The 25506-nt window shown below is 32.0% G+C and overlaps 1 protein-coding gene across 12 annotated transcripts in view; it reads left to right on the top strand.

Annotated features, from left to right (window-relative positions):
- Nucleotides 1-25506, top strand: part of LOC147070148 (uncharacterized) — a 91222-nt gene that overhangs the window by 57617 nt on the left and 8099 nt on the right. For 7 of the 12 annotated variants that reach the window (XM_085949567.1, XM_085949566.1, XM_085949568.1 and 4 more), the window contains exon 5: nt 19935-19976. The exons of the other annotated variants lie outside the window; for them this stretch is intronic. In XM_085949567.1, the coding sequence (XP_085805693.1) occupies nt 19935-19976 (42 nt within the window). The remainder of the gene's footprint in view (nt 1-19934; nt 19977-25506) is intronic. 12 annotated transcript variants of the gene reach the window in all.

Below are 25506 nucleotides of genomic sequence, written 5' to 3' on the forward strand. Positions count from 1 at the left end.
TTATTTTTTTTAATTTAAAATTTGCGATTACGTATATATTGTCTCTTACTTTACCACTTTTAATACGCCTTCTCCCTGTCTCGCTATCTCCAATACATATACATATGTTTTATCTCACGCGTTACACGCTAATCAAGACAAATGTATAATGTAATTTCACATAATATATAACTCATGCAATTAAATATAAACTATTCGAATATCGAACCATTGTTTCAAATAAAGTAATATTATCATTGCTACGGTAAGTTAGCATAGACAATAATTGAAGTCGGAAACAATATTGATTCTTGGAACCATACCAGAGACGATGGTAATGTTATCAATAAGTTACTGAAACGCATATCATGTAATATGCACGTACCTATCCATATTGGATATGCACCGATATTACTGTTATGTAACTAACTGTTGAATGATATCAACTTACTGGGTTAGTTATAATTTTGTTAGCTTATGCAAATTAAAACATGAAATAAATTATCTATGCAAACGAGTGAATAGATGTTTTAATGTAACATTTACATGAACGCTTAAAAATAACGATTCACTGAAGTCTTTCAGTAACTACAGAGTGTCCATGCGTTTTGAAACTTATTTACATAAAATTTTGCTTAAAACCCACAAAAATTCAATTTTCTTTCTTATATTATATGAATGAAAATGCCAGACAGTAAACTTACAGGATCGAGAAGTGTGGAATCAGCTTACGGAGGTCCAGCAGTGGATTAAGACGGGTTGATAGTATCGATTGATATCCGTGTGTACTTGTGGTATAATATTGCGATGAATAATTAGTATGATCTTCTGTGGCCGGCAAGATTTTTTTTGTAAAAATATTATGTCGGGAAATGAAATAAGATTTTGTCATTTTTATAAATATATTCATACTACTTCGTATTTAATTTGGCTTTTCTGAAAATAAGAGTGTATCACAAAATCACTTGTTACCTTTGGCAGATAATTTTATTTGTTATTTCAACTGGAAAGGTGAAATTTTTTTTAAACTAGTTTACTATCCAGTTAACATTTTTTTGCTCGAAATAATAGGGAGGTGAAATGTTCAACGATTTAAAATTCATCGATTTTATTATACATAATAATTAATGTAATTGAATAAAAAAATAGTTTGATTTTGTGAATGTTATAATTTCACATAAGTACAATATCATTTGAAAACACCTCAAGGAAGCTATTATATACATACGGCGGCTATCGACGGTAGTTTATCATATTTACGTATTGAGGAGGTTAATTGTTACAATAAGTTAACCGTCTAAACTTTCAAAAAGTGCTATGTTTTAACAGCCCCTCTCTTGACAGTGTTAACTTTTAGAGTGAGATAGACAGTTTTGGCAATTTAGACGGCTAACTTATTGTAACATTATAATATTTCAATACAGAAACATTTTTTTTTTGTGTATAATTTAATTATTCATTATTCTTCTTCATTTTTTTCATGTAATTTTCTTATGTAATTTTTTTATATTTATATTATTCTTACTCTCTATCTTGTTAGGGTTAACTATATTATAATATATACATGGAAACTTTGCTGGTTGCAATAACTTTTCATTATTATATTTTTAATTTTTGAAATCAATGTGTAACTGTTTGTTCTCTTAATAAATAAAATTGAATTTAATTAAAATTGAAATGATAAAGTTTCTTTAGCCGTCGATAGCCGCTCTGGGGTATTTATAGAATAGACTAACAGATCTATAAAAAATCGTTTGAACAAAATACGACGCCCGGCGGAACTGTCAAGCCAATAGTGATGTGTTTTCAAATTATGTACGTTCAATAATACAAAGAATGTTACATTCTCAAATTTTGTGAATTATTCGTTGAATAAAAGAAATAGTTTCTTATAATGTCAGTATTTTTTTTAATTTTGTATAAGCAATAGCATTATGATGCATTTATTTTTTGACGAAGGTGTATCTATGAAATGGAATAAATTCCATTCCTTAATAAGACACTGATAAAATAATTAATTAATGCCGTTATAATTACAAATAATTCCGCGATGCAAATCAAGCGCTGCCTTTTACTCTTTGGCCATGTTTTTAAAAGACTTAAGATAAATAAGTATAATTTAAAAGGTTTTTGCGCTAAGTAAGCCTCCCAAATGAAAGTTAATAGAATCCCCTAGGCTTATTTAAATATGCATTATGGTTAAAATATTCCCCGCTCTCGTGAACAAGGTAAATAAACAAAGCGGGCTTGCGAACGGACCTGGTTTTTGTTTACTCTATGGTATTATTCAAAAATACGTTTATTCTGCATTTAAATAATATTCCCTACGCGCCAATAGTACAATCAAAACTAACAAATAATAGTTGATATACTTAAGAGCCCACATGCCCAACGTAGGTCAAAATGGAGATTTTTTGGTATTTTCAGAGCACCCTGGACATTCCTTAAACGTTACTAGATAATCTTTTTGTATAATTTTGATGCCTTAATATCTTTATATTTATTTTTAACATTTTGATCACTGCATAAAGTATTTGTATTACATAAAATAGTATTCTTTTTAACCTCTCGATCTAATGTTTTAGAATATATTCATATTTCAGTAAATCCATGTGCAGTGGTGTTAAGATTTTTTAGATTTACTAATTTTTAAACGCATTTACAAAACCATTAGTAAAATTAATGTTAACATTATATAGTGAATTATTTACGATATAAAATTATATTTTATAATCTCTGTGATCCCAAATTTGACAAGAATTAAGAAATGTAAGACATTTTATTATTCAGAAATTGAGCACAATTAACACATTTGAAGATAATTCCAGATACACTGACTATAAGCTATGTTTTTGTTCATTTAACTGTGATAAACATGCTACGAATAATGATTGTTTAATAATAATTATTGACCTAAGAATAAGGTTGTATTGTTTTGAAATAAGCCATTTCTATTGGCATTTCCCAGTAGTTAAGCTACAACATACGGCGGCAGCCATAAATTGACAAACTATTACTGAAGTAGGGAGTAAGATCATGTTAACACGCGTGTTTGAACATGTATCGTTTTAAAAGAAACGATTTTTTTTTCGGTTAGGTACATGTTCAAATACGCGCATTAATAGCATTAAGGTACTTTATATAATATAACTGCATTGTACCATCTGTCAAACTATTATGAGAGTATCCTATCAACTGTTTTCTTTCACGACTTTATTAAAATAAATGATTTCTCTATTTGGGTGTTAGGTTATATTTAAAATTTGCTTTTATGTGTATGTTTAATACGTCTTCTCCCTTTCTCGCTCTCTCTTACATATTTTCATGTTTACTATCATACATTACAGATAAATATGTATAAACAAAATATTTTTTGAAATGTATGAAGTGTAATAATCGTTACCGTGATTAGAATTTTGTAAAACAGATCTCCGTTCCATTTTGTAATATAAAACCCGAAGAAAGTACGTTATGAAATCTATAAATCTATTCCGGCGAGGATCTGTTTCACTTGAGAAACCATAACTTCTTTATTCTCCCTACATGCCGCTCCATAAAACACCAGCATCGATTGCCCGGAACCCTTTTTGTATCACGTTGTCATATTTTCGCCGGAAGCCCTGCGAACAAGGGCGTAAAAAAATCTGATAAAATTTTACAGCGTCCAGCGCAGAAGAGGCGACAATGATCTCACGTATTGAGGAAAGTGTCATGGCGGCCATATCGATAACGCTATCGGAAAACCATTTCCCATTTTCAAAGAGGTTTTATTTTTAAAACAACGCTTTCCACTGCGCCAAGAGACGGCGCGAAACTCGCTGAAATATCGTGCCGAATAACTGGACTCGTTGGATACATCTCCATACGATTCTAAGGATATTTCATGTTCAATATTTTTTTATTATTATTTCATTAAATCTACATTATAATATGAACAAATTTATTCAAAATAACACGTAAATGATTTTACCCATACAACAACGTTAAAAGTTAATCACTTCCTCTAAGAGTCTAGTGAAACTGTATGCACAAATGTTTCCAATCTCAGCACACAGAAGTTTTGTATAAAGTAGTATGCGATATCATATTTTTAGTTTTCGTAAATATATTAAATAATGACCAACACGTCTTTATTACACTTGTGCAGTATAATCCGAGAAGTTCATTTATCTACGCAGTGGGTATATTCTATATTTGTCGACCGCTAAAGTGATAAAGTGATAGATATAATCAAACTTAGGGTAGGTTTGTATCAAAGTATTAGCACTTATTGTAACAATTACAATAAGTTGGTTCTAATTGTTGCAATAAGTGCTATATTTTAACAGCACCTCTCTTACTGCTAATATCTATCACTTTATCACTTTAGCGGTCGATAAGTAGATATAGAATAGACCCGCAGGAAAGGGACCCTAATTTTAAAACGATTACTCAAAAAAATTGCATGCAGATACGTTTGAAAAAAATATGAATACTGTTCTTGCAATGTGGAACTGTTTATTATAAAGAACTATTACAAGTTTGGTAAATGATGAAATGCATCAGTTTAAAAAAAAGATTGTTTCTAGTATGTAGGTATTATATATATCTAAGGTGTTTTCAAATTATGTATGTTCAATATAATTTAGAATGTTACATTCGCAAAAATTGTGAAGTATTCGTCGAATAAAATAAATAGTTTATTCGAGTATAATTATTATTCCATAGGGCCCCCAATTGGTGCTGCGCGTAAGGCCCCTTAAGGCCGCGTAAGGTCAATTAAATCCGCCCTTATGTCAATGTGTTATCCACTCGCCTATTGACATTATTCGGTACATTACCGTTTCATCAGCTTCTATTATCAGACCTCTATCACGTCGCATACCTAATCTTGCTTGCCTCCTTGTGCATTTGTTTATTTTGCCACAATTACGCGTTATGCTCAACATGGACCTTTCATGCCTCGCTATGCTACAAATTATCTGGCTATCTATATATATATATATATTAGTGCAAAAAATATAATAAAATATTTCTAATCAGTATACTGAAAAAAGACCGAATATCTAGGGGTTGCAATACCGGTATTCCAGTGTTTATCAATACCGAAATACCGGTTTTAAAAATCCAAAATTCCGGAATTATCGGTATTAAAAAACCACACTCGTTTACGTTTTGAAAATGAATTTAATGTTATTTTTCATTGCTTTGTACTGTATTGCCCATTAAACTGAGTGTATAAGTTATGTGCTGTTAAAATGAAAGTATATTGACTGAATCCAACAGAGGTGAAATAACAACAAAATAAAATCCATCAAATATACCTATTTATAAAATTGTCCGGATAAATTATCATAATATTATTTCGAAATAGAAAACATCCGTGACAAAATTTAAATTATTCTTCAATATATTGAAATCTTATTTCAATATATTGAAATTATTTGTGAAAATCACCAGTTCTATAATCAATACATATTTTTATGTGTCATCATAATAAATGTTGCTATAAAATATTGTTTCAAACATATTTTAATAGCTATATTTAATGTTTTTTATGTTGTAACGACTACCGGTATTAAAACCGATATTCAATAATAAATACTTAAAAAGCGGTATTGATATATTCATTTGGTATTACAATCCCTACGAATATCGTTACACATATGCCGTATACGTTTTTATACGTATACGTATAAAAATTACCTTTCACCTTTCCATTATTATTTCTCAAGTTTATGATGTTTTAACAAGTCTCTCAAACTTATCTCGCAATAAAACTTGACGTAGGTCTAAAGCTCTATTTCTAAAAAATAAAGCTTTTCACTTCTACGATACAATAAATAATCTATTGTGAAATATGAAGACCCATTTTTTCAGTGGAAATGATTTTATTGAAATATCGTTATTGATGTGTGCGCAATTTCTCATACAAAGTGTTTTATACAGCCCTAACGTCGTTCGCATGCATAATCGTGGTATTGGAAGTGAGTACCTACTTTTGTTGCATAGTCTGATTTTTTTTCAAAGTAAATCACATTTCTTACTATATTATATATACTTATATCCGTACCAGAATACAAAGCATAAGTTTCTTTGATTAAATCAATACATAAGGAATATGTAGCAATCATGCAACTCAGCATTACAATGATGACACAATTTAATTATGTATGTAATATTGTCAAAACAAAACAATGTAGCGGAAACGATTACATTTTCTCACTCATAATCTAGATCAGGGGGTGGAAAACTGCAGCCCGCGGGCCGCATGTGGCCCGCCGGGTATTTTTGTTGCGGCTTGCCATCATTAATTGTACTTCTGATTACGAATAACTTTTTTATAATTTTTTAAAAAATATTGACAATAGATTAAAATTTGAAGAATTTGTTGTTTCGTAAATGTATTATCTCAGTACGTCTTCCTTACGTCTCGTCTCACACTATGTAACCATTATTTTCTACGTTGAACATCGTGACATATTTAAATACTTTTAACTCCGCGTTGCAAGGAAAAAAATATATGCCCATGATATGGTAAAAAGTTTGAATGGATTTCAATTAAAGTTATTCCTTCGACAAATATCGAATAACAACGTTTGAACAACAATTGAAGAATATGGTAAAATTATTAAAGCTCTGAATGATGATTTTTCACAAAGATTTTGTGACTTCCGAAAAATTGAGACAAGTTTAGCAATAGTACACGATCCATTTTCAATAGATATTGATAGTGTACCGACAGAGCTACAACTTGAGATTATTGATCTGCAGTGTGACACTGATTTAAGAGAATTGCATCGTCGTGAAGAAATCTCCAAATTTTACAATTCGACCAACTTAAAGATTATGCAAGAAAAATGTTCGTTATTTTTGGATCAACCTATATATGTCAACAAACATTTTCGATCATGAACCTCAACAAAAATTCTTTACGATCAAGTATCTCCGATGCCCATTTACAAGCAGTTTTGAGAATATCAACTACAAAATTAACACCTGAATTTAAAAAAAAAAATGTTAAAAAATGTACAACAGATTCATTCTTCTCATATTTTTTTTTGTAATGTTCATTTTTCGTGATAATAAATAGTGTATATCTAAAATTGGTATTTTACTTGCGGCCCGCCGTTCATTTTGAATTCTTGAATTTGGCCCTCCATCCACAAAGTTTGCCCCCCCCCCCCCCCCTTACTGATCTAGATCGATAGGGTTTATCATGATTTGTTAATTGCGACAATGTCTCTTGTAATGTATGAACTGCGTTTGTGCAAATAGCAAGGACAATCCATAAACCTTAACTCCACTTGAGTCCATCACTCGGCGCACTACTCATCTCGAGTCCAGTCTCTCGTTTATATTAACATCTCGGTACATCACCAGTCAGTTCAGTAATATAGTCAATATCATCAGTACATCCATACACGCGATAATAACACTACTCTGTCATCTTTATCATTGTATTTATGTATTCTAAATAAACGCCTCGAAACATCCCAGTAACTACGACTTTACCTTCACGCATCATCATACCTAAAAATATTATTCTGGTATGCAATTACTGATGATGGCCCTCGTAGTCCATTGCGCAAGGCACTGGCCTTTAGTTCGGGGGCTCCAGGTTAGATTCCGGTGAAATCACAATATGTTTAAGTATATGATCTTCTCAAAGTCCTGTTTCGCTAGACTGCTGTTATCGAGTCTCATGGCCTATTATAGTATTAAAAATAATATATTATTATTAATGGTATATCACGTTCCTCTTTTCTAATAATTGGTAGGGATCTTAGTCACACAAACCAAGACAATTATACCAGACATGGCCCCCACATCCTGAAGCGGAACCTCAGGCTAGGATCTTTGACGGGCCCCCTACCTATGGGTAAAGATAAAGGCGGTGTGACGCCTTACAGTAGCATTTTCCAAATGGTATACGCTGTAAAATTAATGTGTTCATTTAGTGTTTTTTGTATATTTGAATTTATCTATTTGAATTATGGATTTGTCGAGTATTGATACCTACACAATTAAAAATTGTATCGTAAAAAAAGGCGACTTTTTTTTGCTATTCGAGAAAATTTGTGAAGTGTGTTTAAATCACTTATCTGGTCGATTCGCCACGCTGGGCCTTTCCTGAGCCCGAGCCCTCAGGCTAGAGCCCTTTCAGTCCCCCCTTTGTGGGGGCCATGATACCAGATATTCCGCTCTTTTTCTCCAGTCAATCACTCCTAGCGCTCACGAGTCTCTGTATACGTCATCAAAGCCACTCTGATATCCCGATGCACTATTATTGTCTAAATACTTATTTGATCTAACATGTTTAATTCATTTTTTTTTTCAAAATTTCCACTTTTTCGACAAAATTCAAAAATATACCAATAGAAGCGTTGCTTATCGCCCGGCCGCAAGACTGCTACCTGAAAGGACAGACTTTTTAAGAAAAATGAAGCGTGCACACCAAGGCCTGAACAATAACTAACCATAAGTGCGAGTGAGAAAGCATTTGGCATGCTTATATCTCCGTAATATGCGTTAGAGTAAGATAAAATTTCTACGTCTGAATTTTAAATAAATTATTGTAAGCGTCGCCGGTAAATATTGATTTGAATGACTACATTCATTTAAAAAATACCAACACGTGTTTTTGAAATTTATTGTTTTTGTATTATTTATAAAGTTAGTGGTAATTATTTTTAGTTAATGTTTTAGTAGAAAATATAGTTAACTATGATGTGTTCAAATTTGATAGCCGTACTGAGAAGCAACATGATGGTATAACGTTTCATAGTTAAGTTAATAATAATAAAATTGAGATTCTACTGTGCGTTATTCGCGAGAAACACGGCTTCATTTTGCAGAAAAATACCCAATCTCGTTGTATTTTCCTCTGAGGTGCACACCCTATTTTACCACGTATTCTTGTTTGTCCGGAGGTTGTTTATCCAATACAAATCTTGAAATCGATTTTTAACTAACTTCCCGACTAGCTAGACATTTTGAAACTTTTAGAATATATCAGAATACGATGCCAGTGTATTCTTTTAATATTTTTGGCCATCTTTAAGTAGAATTGAGTTCATTTTCAGTTAATTGTGTTTTGTATGAAAAGTTATTTCGGAAGAAATCCATAATCCAATCCACTATTATTGGTTGCTAAGAGGGTGGTCCTAGCAACTAAATTATTAATATATACGTGCGTTACTATGGAAATCAAAATGACATTTCAGTATTCTATATTTGTTTGTTGCAAAATAGCAAAAAATGATTTGTTGACAATTGCCTTATATTTTGTCCTAAATTATTAATACATAGAATTGTCAAGTTTATAATTAATGATTCAACATAAAATTTAAAAACGTGGTATATAAAAAGTTCTTTTTATTTTGTAATTATTATCTAATCTTCCCAGAACGTAAATTCATGTTTAAACGAAATATACGTTAAAACGAAACCACCCATTTTTAACTTACTTGTTTTATCTATTAAAAAATAAAATTATAACCACGTGGTCAATTAAGTTTTTGAATACATCAAGCCCCCTGTAAGAAATCCCACTCTATCGTCTGTTGTCTTTTATTAAGTTGACCGTGAAGTCTTTAGTTTATGATGTGAAAAATGCTCCTAACTCATTTCTTAACGATAAGTATGTCACTTTTATTCATTTAATCGTCAGCCAATACATCATGAAATTATACACCGTTTCGTTTCATAAAACAAATATTGATTTTTCCGGAAATTAATTATCACGTCAAACATTATTTCTGTTTAATCACATATAAATTACAAGAAGCGTTTCGAGTGTTGTTTTTTTTATCGGGAAAACTTAAATTTTATCTCGCGTAATGGCTCTAAATAAACAACATTAAAAACTACCAACATAAAGCAGTCGTGGAGATATTTCTGGCCGCAGCCCAAGAGCGATTCATAAGCGGGTAACTGAATACGCTAAGTCTTCAATAATGAACGCTATGTATTCAGACGTTGACACAATAAAAAATGTCAAAGAAAAAAAAAATATTAATCGTGAAGACTCTAAAAGAACACACGTGCTAGATTAACTGAAGTATTTCGGAATTTAGCAAAAGACAGATAAAAGAATTATTTATAAACACGGTGACTTATTGTTATAATATTTTTTTTAAACACGGTTTTATAAAAAAAATGTTTTTATAATTTTAATTAAAGAAATAATAATATTCCCTTTGATTTGATTTAAAACATGTCATAATTATAACATTATTTAATCAGTATACCGATAACCTCGCATTTTTATATAAATAACGACATGAAAACAACTGTTATTTAAGATTTTTTTTTTAATAATCATGCCCTTGCTTTTTCATACAAGGTAGTTGAAACTTGGGATTACAATACCGGTATCCCAATATGTTTCGATACCGTATTGGTACGGTATTGAAAGTGAAAACAAAATGTATTAATTGACATAAAAGATTTAACAGGACTGTAATTTTTATGTTACGCGATGTTTGGCTTACATCCGTCGCTCTTTCGATATCCTTAACCAGCAATGACACGTGCAGATTTGCAAAACATATTTGTATTATAGGTAGGTAGGTACTTACCTATTTCCCTAATTTAAAATTTATCCAAATATTTTCCCCAATCGCTCACGGGTGTTGGAAGTTGTCAGGTATATTTTTAGATGAATCTGAAATCGCGGTTAAATACTGTTCGTTTGTATAATAATTAGTAACCTCAACCCCAGTTGCGAATATTTCATGATAAAGAAGTAATAATTATACTATACAATATAATGTACTTTTCTGTGCCTAATTTCTTAATGTTTTACTTAAGAGCTGCTCATACAATAATGGAGGAATATATTTTTTTTTTTTCAAAAAAAAAAAAGTGAGCAATATTGTGTTTAGTTTTACTTATTATGGGATAAAATTAAAGAAATTGCTAAGTGTAAGAAATAAATGCAATAAACTAATAAAATATTAACTATTGACATAGGCATCTAAGAACACTTCATAATGAGATCACTCTAAGAAGAAAGTGCCAATCATTCAACTACTAGGTATTTGTAAACATCAATATCTCTATTATACCATACCTTTACCTATTTTAACGGTTAACTTATATGTACATATGCTATATTATATTTTTGCTATAAAATATTAATATTTTGAAGAGATTTTTATATTTTTATTTTACTGGTGGGATACTTCTGTTTTTTTTCCATATCGTCACCTCAATACTACAAGTAGACATAACTTTGATTCGGTCATTGTTGGGAAAATGAAATTTAAACTTTACTTGATTAACATAAATCTAGGTTAAAATTATTATTTAAAATAAAAATGGAAAATTGTTCTTGTCTAAATTGGAAACAATTAAATAATGTTTAAATAGTGTATCAAAAATATTGTAGATATATTATTTTATTTATTGAATACTTTTATGGTTTTAAAGTTATCTAATATTTTCAATCACAAAATTAATATAGTTCCCATTAACATCTGACTTTAACCTAGTTTTATTATTTTGCAGAGAAGGAAATGTAGAATCATATTCAATAGCTATTTCAAAAACAGTGAAAATCAAGTTATCTAGTTGTAGTATTGAGGTGGCGATATATTTCACGAATACTGGTATTAATACCGATTTTCATTCGATATTGCAAACCCTAGTTGAGATAGTTAGTTACATTGAGACATTTTTACTCATTTACATATTCGCATTTATGATGATATTAAAAAAATTGCTTGATTACAGTTTTTAAGTAAAGTGTGCAGTGAATTATATTCTTCCATATCTTTAACTGTCTTTTACTATCATTACACAGCGTCAATTTATTTAATTGGAATAAATAAGAAGTTTGTTTTCCTAAATAAAAATGAATAATAAAATATGCTGCCTTAAAAACAGCACGACAAAAAACATCATTACATAACTTATTATTTCGAAACACAAGCCATAGATACTTTGTAAAAAAAAACATAGAACTCGTGTAATGAGAAAAGTAATCTTTTGCAAGTTGGTACCACGATTCCATTTCCTTCCAAGTTATTTATGTTGCCTATTCAAAGTTTAAGTTTTCTTAATATTTTTATTTGACTCACCGTATCCGTTTCCGTAAGGTAATTCAATAGTTTTTTTTTTGTTAAGTTAAATTTGATTTTAAAATTTCGGTACGTTATTTGGCGTTACTATAATACACAGTGTGTATAATATAATACGCAGTACTTAATTAGATGTCAGTAAATTATATTATAATAGATTAAACTATTAAACTACGACTGTTCTGTGGAGATAACCGTTTGTTTTCGCTGGCTGGCTCTATGTGCTTGCAAATGTTAGCCGTTCAACATGTCCATGTGGCGGAGAAATACAAGATGCAAACCACATACTATGAGAATATCTTAAAATGTGTACGGAAAGGGAAAAGCTACTCAACTCGGTTTAACCAGCTGTTGGCCTCGCGGCGTCATACTGTCAAATCAAAGATCTCTTCACTTAGAATATACGACAGTTTTATATTAGATTATTACAATTTTTACCATCTACGTACATCTCTCTCCCGCGGGTATTTTTAATTTAAAGTCATGTAAATTCAGTCAAAACACACTTGAATTCATAGTTACCTTAGTCTTTGGTAACTGCTCCTGAGACAATTCCAGTTATATAAAAACCTACTGATTTTTCACAGCAGTACCCAAACGCCCTACGTTTGTGTCTGTTTAAGACCGAATGTGATTTGGGGTGCCATTAAGTGCAATAATTGTCTAATAATGTGTAAATAACCTGAAATAATTATCGATAACAATTTGTAACTGTTACTTTGTTTATTACCATTATAACTAAGTTCCACCACGTAAATGTCAGTTCAATTAGTAACATACTCGTAATATAATACTCTATACAATGTATGTAGAATCATTACAACTTATAAATATGAAAATAAATCATTTCTCTCCGAAAGATATGAAAGATTTAATGCATGATTATTATGTGATTAGTATTGATATATTATTTGCATACTTCTTCTTTATCGAGAACTCATGATTAAAGAACGTGTCCTGGGTGATTTGACCATTACCCAGCCTATTCAACGGTTCGGCTCAACCCTTTTCGGCATCATTCAGTGACACAGGAAGCATATTCAGTGGAAAATCCATAGCACTTACATTTGGTATGTTCTGGAAGAAGCTCTTCCTCATAGCTTCCAACTTCAACCTTGATAAATATCACAATATTTCCTCAGGTTATCAATAATGACCTAAAAACTAAATAATGCGGTGCAGGTAAACCGAGGAGAGTCTTTGTCGAACGCGTGACTCGCTGTTTACGAAAGAATAAAATTTTATCTAGCAGACTCTGTTTGAATTTATTAGAGATATATTTTGTTTCACGTGGTCCATTATTACATAGGAGGTATTTCTCCGGCAGCCTTTACGATATTATAGAGTAGAATTTTGGTACTCTCGGAAGTGGAAGCGCGTCTGCCCGGTTCCCGTTACGGCGATCTAATTAACTGAGAACACTGTCGACAGAGAAGCTGTTTGTTTAAAAAAAAATAAAAATACATCTTCATAGCTGGTGAGTTGCGGGACCGCTTCGACCGATCCCCAGTGGTCTGCAACGATTGGAAACATTTTTACTTGTATTTTTTTAAATGTTGACCTTAGTTACATACCAATAGCAACCTTTATCACTCTAATCCAAACATTTTTGAGAAAATCATCATCTATATGAGATTTTATATCGTCGGGGTCACCAGTTTGGTAGTAATGCACCGGCTAGACGGCAGCAACATGCCTGCGCAGTATAGAATCTTACAGCGCTTTTCGGTTTACGCGAGCTTCATGTTTCCCGTCCATACACACGGAATTCCCGATACAAACCGGTTTGCGCAGGTAAGCTTGTCGTAAAGCATGAGCGTCTAGCCGCCCCCTTAAGAGGGAGAATATTGAGTTAAGCATAATTTTACTTTTATTTACGCTATTTAGATGTTATGTTAAATATGTCAGAAGGCATTTCACTGGAAATATATTACAAATCGTGATTAACAAAATCGTAATGCTGCGATTACATTATGATCACGTCACATGCTGGCACGGCGACAAATTTAGTCTATGGTTTCGTTATTCCGCAGAATATATTTAATGATCATTATCTCTATAAATTCAATGACGGAGAATGCCAACTATAATATATTAGTATTTTAAATTATTATTCATTATCCATGGTAATTTCAATTAATTTTAACGGTTTCTACGTGTGCGTACGTTAAAATTATCATCCATAAATAATATTATTTTGAACATAACCCAAACCAGCAGACCTTAGTGATAATATATGTACCAGACAGAGATCGATAATAATTTCATAGAAAATCCACAGAGAAAACTACTAAAAACAAAGAAAACACTATTTTTACATGAGTCAAAAATGTGTAGGCCTGCATAAAATAGAAAAAAAACGTTCACTGACTAGTGCGGTTCATTGTGTAGCGCAATATGCGTGAGGTGACATCATTGTTGTTATGTGGATTTTGGGAGATTTTACTAACTGACAATGTTCGTTTAAAGTTTGAAAATATGCCACTGGATGGGAGCATCAGTCTGATAACATTTTAAATACCAAGAAAAATGACTATACATAGTTTACCGTACCTAGCGGCAGCTTATTGTGACAACACGTGACAGCACGTAACGTGATGATAATGTATTTGAAGCATAAGCCTCAGAGCAGGCGGAAAGAAGAAGATTAGTCTGTCGTGTGTAGGGCAGTCATATGAAAAGAAAGTATCGAAATATTGATACTCGCAAGTATCGTTGATTGTTCGCAAGGGAGTATTGTTAATGTATAAATTTTTTCGTCCCGACTTTCCACAGTATGATTTTTTTGTAAGTTTAGATAGTATTTAGTAATCTGATATGAGCCAATAACTCAATACGACCGATACGTGTCATTAAGCTGAGGAAAACTGTTTATTATGATCATTTATTGTGTTCCTACATAAAAAATAATAACTTTTAATAAATATACTGGCTTTTATGATTGATTTAACTCGGCACAATCATATTAATTAATTATTAAATTGACTGTTTTAGTTAATGTTAATTAGTTTTGATATCCTGCTATTTTTTTGGCAGATACTGGTGAAAATAAAGAAATTTATTACAAAAAAATCGACAATACGGAAAAAACCATTGCAGCTAATTTCAGCATTGGTCCATGAATACTTCTTTCCATCTTATAATTATCTATTCTTTTATTATTTTATATTATTATTCTCTATAAAGTTAAGTTTTTCTTTATGAGAAAATAAACAGTGTAATAATAATTGTTTCACGACTATTTTCAAAATGTTCTAATGTATTTTCAGTAACAATATTTGTATATTGAGTATTATTTACCATTCCAAGAATATATTGTTAAGGGGGGACATGCTCACAATGACATTAATATGGACGAATCATCTGGAAAAGAAAATGACAGTCACTTAATTGTCGGGTCTGCCGAATGGCATAATCTGTTCTAACGCCATTACAATAAAGGTGATATTGCTATAAATTCCTGATGCTTTTTGTTGGGTCTGCCGAATGGTTCGGTTCGAATGGGTTCGCTCAAATGAACACTGACATTAGAAACACTGCTCTAACACCATTACAATAAAGGTCATATTGCTATAAATTCCCGATGCGTGATATCACATAATAGAAATTGCGTGACGTCTACCTATACATGCGAATGCGCAAATTTACTTGCTAGCTACTGTATTGAGTGCGTCGTCCATTAATAATGTCATTGCATGCTCAGCGTAGGCCAAAATGGAGCATTTATTGCATTTTCAAAGCATAATTCTGGACATTCTTTAAACGTTGTAGATAATTTATTTATATAATTTTGAAGCCTTATTATCCTTTATATTTATTTTAAACATTTGATAACTGCATAAAGTATTTTTATTACATAAAATAGTATTCTTTTAAACCTCTCGCTCTAATGTTTTAGAATATAGTCATATTTCAGTACATAAATGTGCAGTGGTGTTAAGATTTTTTACATTTATTAATTTTTAAACGCATTTATAGAACCATCAGTATAATTTATATCGACATTATTATAGTGAAATATTTACGATAAAAAATTATATTGATAATCTCTGTGCTCCTAAATTTGACAAGAATTAGGCATTTTATTATTCAAAAAATGGGCAAGATTAACACATTTAAGATAATTCTAAAGATACTAATTATAAGGTATGTCTTTGACCATTCAAGTGTGATAAACATTCTACGAATAATGATTGCTTTATAATAATTCTTGACCTAAGAATAAGGTAGTGTTTTTTTTAAATACGCCATTTCTTTTGGCATTCTCCAGTGGTTAAGCTACAACATACGGCCGTATCCATAAATTGACAAACTATAACTAAAGTAGGGAGTAAAATCAGTCATCAAATGTTTAAAATAAATATAAAGGATAATAAGGCTTCAAAATTATATAAATAGATTATCTACAACGTTTAAGGAATGTCCAGGATCATGCTTTGAAAATGCAATAAAAGCTCCATTTTGACCTACGCTGAGCATGTCCGCCCTTACTCTTACTTAGAAATATTATTTTAATTCACGTAGAGTTTGCCATCCCTAAGTATTTCTTTGTTTTAAACACTCACTTTATTCAGTGAAATATTATTTGCGTCGCGTCTTTGTTTTCCCGCTCATTTGTTTGTTTCTTCAACGTCTAGCATTATTATCTCCACGTTTTTTCTCTTGTTTTTCATAATAATATTATAATATTACAACATCTGAATGTTGGCGGTGCCTAATGTAAAGTATCTCTTCCTAATTATCCTTCGAACTCATGTCATTACGAAAACAAAGAACATATTATTTTCAATTAAATATTCACAAAAATAATTAATTGTTACGCTGTTTATATTTAAAAATTAATAGATACAATATATTATTATTTAGCTGGTATCTTTAAACGATAATGTTAACAAATCATTTCTTTTAAACAACGAATTATTCACTTCTTGTTGTGCCATCCCCTAGCGGAGGTCGGCCACCATCAAGGCGATCTTAGCTTTGTCGTCTGCTACCTGGAACAGTTCAGTGGAGTTTCATTCGTACCAATCACGGAGGTGGCGCCGTCCTCTGCTACGCTTACCATTGATCTTTCCTTGAATGAAAAGCTGGGGAATACTCTACTTTTGTCCTCTAATAATGTGCCCGAGGTACTGTAATTTTCTGGTTTTGATACTACGTAGAACTTCTCGGTCCTTCCCCATTCGATTGAGAACTTCAACATTTGTCACCCGGTCAATCCAAGGAATTTTAAGGATGCGTCTATACAGCCACATCTCAAAAGCTTCAAGTCCGTGACATCTCTTGGTTTAGCGAAAAGATATAAATTATAAATATTGAATATGCATAATTTGAAAACTCGTCAGATACTATACCCACGAGAAAAAATCTTTTTTTTTAAATACGTCTCTCCTTCTGTACTTGTAATATTTATGTGGTGTTTTCAAATTATATTATATTCGATAATATTATTTATATTAAACGTGCCGTAAGTAGTTTGGTATGTAATAGTTTCTTCGGAATAAATATAATGTGTATAAATAAATAAATTGGGGCTTCCACATTAGGAGCTTCGGAAACGTGCACTAATAAAATATTTTTATTACATTATCTCGAAAAGTACATCGATTACACTTACAGTGTTTAACATTTTTTCTATTTGGAAACCTATCGTGATAAATCTATCAATCTATACAGTATGATCGCTAATGAAAGGTTTATGTTTTAAAGTATATTGATATATACTACTTTATTGGAGATATTGTAGTATATGGCTGCCCCCAAATTTTAATAAAAATACATTTTAGCAGCATTTACACCTGTGTACCGAAATTTAGGTCTCTTGGCATACGTAAAGTGTGTCAAATTAAGCTTTAAAACCTGGCAGATTTTAGATTACATATTATGTTTTTATTATATTTTGGAGTAAATTAATTATTAATAATTGAATTTAAATTATTCGTTTTGTGTCCTCAAAGTGAAGTACCTACCTACAAAAATGTATATTCAATTTTTAATCGTATTATTTTTAATAATAATTTAGATTAGTTTCATCTGCCAAATGATACTCATTTTAAAAATAAATTATAATATATAACGTATTATTAAGTTAGTAGATATGTATTTTTAAAAGATGACTTATGTATAAAAATAATGATAATATGTACAAACTCAGAGCTGGAAACGTAACCAGAACCAAACCTTGATAAACCCTCACTTTTGTTATAACCGGAACCCCAAAAACTTTAGAATATCGAACTAGTTAAATGCGTTGTGCTTTGGAGGTTTTCTTTTGAAGTTATACTTCTTTAGGCGCGTTTGGGAAATCAGATCAGAGTGTATTGTTGGCGTGTGACATGTAATACATAATTTATTTTTTCACATAAAACACCATATCACCGATTGTTCGGTTATCTGCCGAACGCACTACCTTTACGTCACAGTATGATACTGCAATCGTGACGATTATACAGAATAATTATTATAGTTTAGAATTGTTCCATTGCCTAGGCAGCGAATTTATTATTGTCGGCCATTTGCAATTCCTTACGTAAACAAACTAATAAACGTCAGAGTGACATTTGGTACTTTAAAAATAAAAACAACGAGAAACCATTATATAATTTAGTAATATAAATTAAAGTGTATAGAAATAAACCAACGGCGCTTGAATGAACGGCCTGTTTTCTTACGTGTGTAATTTAACAATATAATTAAGAGGTAGTCGAAGAATTAAATTTATCACAAGTTTTGTTTTTGTTTTGTTACGCCAAAGAAGTATAACTTCTAACGCGCGTACATAAGTACACACACCGATTTTTTTTAATTTATATAATATTTGTAAATATTCTACAATACAATTGGTCAGAATTCACGTCGATTGAAGTCAATTGTTTCAAAAAAATCATATATCAAAATCACCTTATTTATGGCTACTTATTGAATGAAATGTAAATATTATCAGACGATACTATTATTAAAAACTAAATATCTTTTCCGCTAGACTCTGTTCAACAAACTCTGATTACTAAGTCTTCTATATGAAAAGAATATGATGAAAATAATAATATGCATAACCAACTAATTTATAGATATATTTTTGAGTTCACCTATATCAGTAGTGTAATAATAATGACAGATCGCATTGTATAAAAAAATAGCAGGCAATTAGGTACTCTTCAAGAATAAGCATTACGTTTAAAGTAAATAATATATAATTGCATAGGTCAGTACTTAGGCTTTATGCATCATATATAATATTATCGCACTAACCTCATCAGGCGGCGGGAGAAGCCGCGCCGCAAACCTCCGATTTGATCGGTTTACAATGCTTGACACCACTGTAGCAAGAGAATGACTCATCTAACTGGATCAATTTGTACGTAAATAACCAAACTAAGTAATACCGTAACAATTGTTACATCATGTCTACACACAAAAATGGCCAACTGAACCAAATTAAAAAAAAAAACAAATAATTGGTGGAGTTATTAGTAGTAATTTTGGCAGACAGTTTCAACATTTGGTGGACTTGAATGGTATCTAGAAGAACATTATTTTTTAATAGTAGGTATTCCTAAAAAATATTTTCCCCCTGAAAAACAGCTCGGTACGTTAGACAGTCGAAAAATAATATTTGGGAAATTTTGGCACGCGTACGTAAAAAGGTTCCCCAACCCTGACCTATATGACTGTTTTAAAAAACGATCGAAAAACTAACCGATGTTTCTACTGTAACTGACCCTGGAATCAAATCTTTAAAAGGTATGGTTTGTAACACCCCTCTTATTATGAATACAATATTATGTAGGTACCCAACTATTTTTGTTAATTATTAATAAGACCACTTTTTAGTTATAGGTATGTTTATATCTTCGTAATGACTAAAATGTAACAGTGTTATGTTTCCAGAACCATGCTGCATTTCTCTGTTGTCGGGTACCGCCATCAACGGTAAGCGGATGCGGAAAGAAGGCGATTGCTGGAAAAACGTTTGCTTTATTATGGCAACACTGCCATTATGCACATTTTGCTTGTCGGCTTTCGCACCTCAGGAAATCCCTTCCGCACTCTAACTTGGTACAATCTTTGCCGCCCAGTAAAGTGGCGGGAGTATTATTAAGTGTCTCGAAATCTTCACTTGAAACTATGTTATTAATAAAATTATTATTATAAATTAATGTTGTATTAGATTAATTTTCATTCTTCAACACGATCTCTGTAATAGCTGTTAGTACACTGAACACATATTTAAGTAGTACTAATTATTTAATAAATTAAAATATATGATTTTGAAAAACCTCAGAAACCTAGAAAAATCCTAAAAAAAAGTTGGACTGAGTGGGAATTTAATACCCAACTTTCGCTTACCGGCTTACCGGGCGAACGCTTTTAACAAAAAATATGTTACCGATCTAAATGTCCGTCTTGCAAATAATTCCTAATAACTACGCTATCTGAGGTGTTTCAAATTTCCTAAAAAAATGTTGGCTACCATCTTAATTTATAGATGGCCTCAGGAATAGTTAATAAAATTTTAGTTTTGATGTCCTTGCACATGATAATGATATTATCAAATTAAACATTGTTTTTATTCAATGCGTACAGAATGTAGCATTATGTTTACTATTATAACCGTGGATAGTTAATTATTGGCATTTTTAAACTGGACGTAAATAACTAAAAAATGTTGTTTACTATAACATCGTATATCAGGTAAAACTAATTAAGTCAAATTTATGTTACTGCACTTAATGCATTTTGCCTGTAATACCACAATATCTTGTTTTTTATTCAATATACTGTCATAAAGTGGTGTGCGAGGGAAAAGGATAGAATATGAGTATCTCTCATTTATCTAAGTTTCAGTTTGCCAATAAAGTTACTATAGATATTAGAACTTAGTGATATACATAAGGATAAAAATCGTATCGACACTGTCGGTCTATTCTATCACAAGGCGGCTATTGACGGTAGTTTATCATATTTATGTATTGATGCGATTAATTGTTAAAATAAGTTAACCGTCTAAACTGTCAAGAAGTGCTTTGTTTTAACGGCCCCTCTCTGTGCTGTGTTAACCTTTAGAGCGAGATAGACAGTTTTGACAGTTTAGACGGCTAACTTATTGTAACGATTATAATACATAAATATGATAAACGATAGCCGCCTTGTCTATGGTGTAGACCCACTGATGTTATATCACATGATCTATCGCTACATTTTTGACATCTCTATGTCGGTACACTTAAAAAGAATATAATTAAACTATAAATACCTACCAATAAGCTTGTATGTGTAGTTAAAAAAAATACATAGTTTTCGTTATAATCAGCGCATCTATTCTACACAAGACTGCTATTGACCGCTATCAGCAGCTATCGAGGGTAGTTTTTCATATTTTTGTATAAAAGTATAAGCACTTATTGTAACAATTACAATAAGTTAGTTGTAATTGTCATAATACGTGCATGTTTTTACAGCACCTCTCTTGACTGTGCTAAATTTAGAGCGATAGTATTGACTGTTTAGACGGCTAACTTATTGTAACAATTATAATACTTCGATACAAATATAATATGAAAAACTATCCTCGATCGCTGCCGATAGCAGTCTTGTGTATAGAACAGATGCGCTGATATTGAATAATAAACTTTCACGGATTGGGTAAGCTTGGAAAAAATCCTTTTCCCAATAATATTAATATTGACAATAAAAAAATCATTAATTGTTTTGTCTTAACGAGCTGTTCTTACGTCAATGTTGTTTTTGTGTCGTTCTGAAATTTATTTTATGGTTACCTGTGACGTCTATATTGAATATTATAATATTAATACGCACATGTAGCTTTAATTAATTCTCCCCAAAATATGAATACCTTACAATAATATTCCGCTAATGACTCATATATAAGGTACATACAAATGAGAATAACCGGTTCAAAATTTAATAGGCGCAAGTAGGGGTTCCCATCAAAGAGAAAACGTTAGAAACCTCGGGAATTTGAGATTCGATTATTTTTTGTATTCTGATAACAACTAAAAGAGAACATTTAAAATACACTGCTTAGTTTATAACATAACATTATAATAATATTTGTGGATTTCACAACTTTTAATTTGTATAAATTTTTCAAGTCGGTTAGTACCTATAGAATGATAAGCTTTAGGGCAGTGTGATGCACTCACTACAACAGCGTTCTAGGTGGTATTCTGCGGAGCCCGACAGTTTCGCGAGGTAAAATAATTAAAGCCTCAATTACATTGAGCTTCTTTACGAGCTGTTTATTGGCGAATTTAAAACCGGACGATTCAGCTACTGCGATTTGATAATTACACACAAAACTTTCCATTCGCTGAGAAGCCACAAGCCAGCGACTATTTTGACGGAACGTAGTTCGTTTTTTTACCGGGAGGTTGGTACTGCGCTCTACTGCGCAGACGCAGCAGGCCCACACGCCGGCGTGTAGCGTGTAAAGTTGACCGGCTTTCTACTTTTCTCGGTAGAGTGTTTACAACCTGCTTATTAGCTTATTCGATGATTACACTGAGCGACTTTACAGGCAGATTGTAAATTCGCCAATAAACAGCTCGTAAAGAAGCTCAATGTAATTGAGGCTTAAGGGTAATCCGTCTACATATTTGAGTTGCCTAGAGTCATAACTCACATATTCCATTATCGAGTTTTGAGATAATCGCAAAAAACCACCAGAACACAATTTTTTGTAATTATAAGAAACTTATTGAACTCCCTTGAATAATAATGAGTGAGTGAGTCGATTTACATTATTTTCTTTATTAGACATACAGCACACTATGAGAAATAGAGCTCCCTGATTGGTTAGAAATGCCTTGGTGACAGAACTTACATTGTTCATTGAAAATGTTAGTTATTACGCCAATAGAACGATTTTCACATGGTTTAAAGTGACTTTTGACACCCAACTTTTTTTTATATAGATTAATACTTGGTATATTTAACTCAAAAATGACAAAATTGAAAAATGTGAGTTATGACTCTAGGCGACTCATTTAGTACAGCAAATTGCATCGTACAAGCATGATATTAGATAGATCTATAACCACATTTTACTGTGTCATACTGTCAACAGTCTTTTTAATGAGATTGTTAAACAGTTTTGTATTAGCTTTAGTTATTTAGTACAATCTTAAATTTTACTTCTGTGTGCTCCTTTCTTTTATGGGTACGTTTCTTCAAGGCATGTGAATTATGTCAAAGTACACTAAGCTTGAGTCTTGAGTAAGTGCTCATGAGACATTCCCAGTCATTAAAAATACTGATGCTTCACTTCAAACGTACAGATCCGTAAGACACCTGATTAAGACTGAGTGTGCTTTAGTGGGGCGGGGCTATTATCTTCAATAGATCAACATCTTTGACGAAATCAACCGCGATCAGACGTTATTATACTTTTTTTTACCATGTCCGATCCTAATAAGATCCATATAGAGTGGAGGTTTTGTATCAACAGCATGCCCCCCACATCCTGAAGCGGGGCCCCCAGGCCAGGATTTTTGGCGGCCCCCCTACCAATCGCTAAGGTTAAAGGCAGTCTGACGCTCTACTGTAGAGTATTCCAAATTGTGTTCGAGATCAAATAAAATTCAGTGTATTTTAGCGATATTTTAACACATCGAATTAAGGAGTTGTCTAGTATCAACAAATAACAACCAAAAAATGCATCGCACAACCGTATATTTTAAAATGGGAATAAACCCCATAGTGAAATAGCGCCGACTTTTTTTTACTGTTAGAGCACATTTAATATGTGTGTTTATATCATTTATATGGTCGACCCGCCACGCCAGCCCCCCTTGACCCCGAGCCCCTAGGCTAGAGCCCTATCAACCCCCTCTTATGGGGGGCATGATTAACAGATATTATAGGTAGTTTACGAGAAATAGACGCTCACGATGGCCGCGCTATAACGTCGCGGTTACCAGGTCAGGTTCGAATCCTGGGTCTGGCAAGTACACATATTGTTTTTCAATTTGTGTATGAGTCAGAGTATGGACCTTATAAGTTGAACAAGTGGCTAACATTCATTTCTCCTATTATACATTACCATATAAATAATATTGTTTTATTTCTGCGTCAGTGGTCCCCAAAACGTTTCTCTCATTTTCAGTGGTCCGCAGGTGTTGCGAAACACTGGACTAGAGAAAGAGAATAGTTGATTTTTTTGGACCAAAGTAGCACTCGTTAACTGTCACAATAATAATATCACCAAATTCGTTTTATTTTTATTGGGTTCATTTTTCGTTGATACAAACACTGAATATAATATGCTTGTAATGTAATATCTTTTCTCCAACCTCGGGATCCCGGAAAATACTTACCCCCAAACGCCGGCATTGAAAATTTTGTCCGGGATATTGTATCCCTGCTCGCAGTATGACGTCTCGCACTCTGGAATATTGCGAGAGCCGATTATTAGACGTCATTATTTTACCTGTACCTCAGTCTATATATTTACAGATTTCAATCGCTGTTTTTACTCGGAAAATTAATGAAAGATTGAAAGATTCTAAAATTATCAATACATTTAGAACATCTTCCGTTGTATTACGTAGAATTACAATATTAAATATTCATTTACTTATAATATTTGTGCATACCAATATGTATTTTAAATATGTACCTAGATAATAATAATAAACGTATTTACATCGACTTCACCCATTGCCCACTGAAGAAGGAAGCCGATACATTACACGACTGGTCCTACTTTTCACCCCTCCCGTTGTTTATGGATGACCTGTCATTGTCTATAGAGTGCTCATACTGACGCGTCTGTCGTGTTCACTTGTCGGAGTATTCTTAGTTTCAGATTTCTTTCAGATTATTTTAACGTACGAGTATCTTGGAGACCTTAGAGTTCATCTGATTTAGTGGTTATGTGTTACAGTATTATTAATAATTGGAAGTGACGATCAAAGTAAGTAAACTCCTGCTGTGTATAATAATATCATAATACACTAGGACGTTTGTCAATGTGACAGTCGATTCTAAACGACAATAACTAACAACGTATTATTATACTCTTCAGTCATTATAGAATACCACACTCTGCTTGCAAGTACGTTATCAATAAATAGTATGGCAGTGGACCACTCGTTGCTTGTGCAAAAAGTTATCCTCAGTCTTTATTAATCTAAAAATGGCGGTGCTTCACCACATTTTAGGAGAACCTGCCGGTAAAAAAAAAATTAACTGCACCGCGCACTCTTTTTGAGGTTAACCAATTTCCACGAAATGTCAAATAGTACCATAAAATTACAATATCGCGTCTCGCTTTGAAGAATGAGATTGGCGAGACAGTCAGTACTACTTTTACGCATAAGCAGTTATTACCGCGATAGTTTTAAAGTAAAATAACCGAATTATAAACTTTATAATTTCTCTCATCTTACTTTAGAATTAAATTTTAAATTCTATAGTATACGGCATTTTTATCCGCCAG

This window comes from Rhyacophila brunnea, unplaced genomic scaffold (genome assembly GCF_057557595.1).
Source record: "Rhyacophila brunnea isolate RB1 unplaced genomic scaffold, BYU_Rbru_1.0 scaffold_22, whole genome shotgun sequence".
Classification (NCBI taxonomy): domain Eukaryota; kingdom Metazoa; phylum Arthropoda; class Insecta; order Trichoptera; family Rhyacophilidae; genus Rhyacophila; species Rhyacophila brunnea.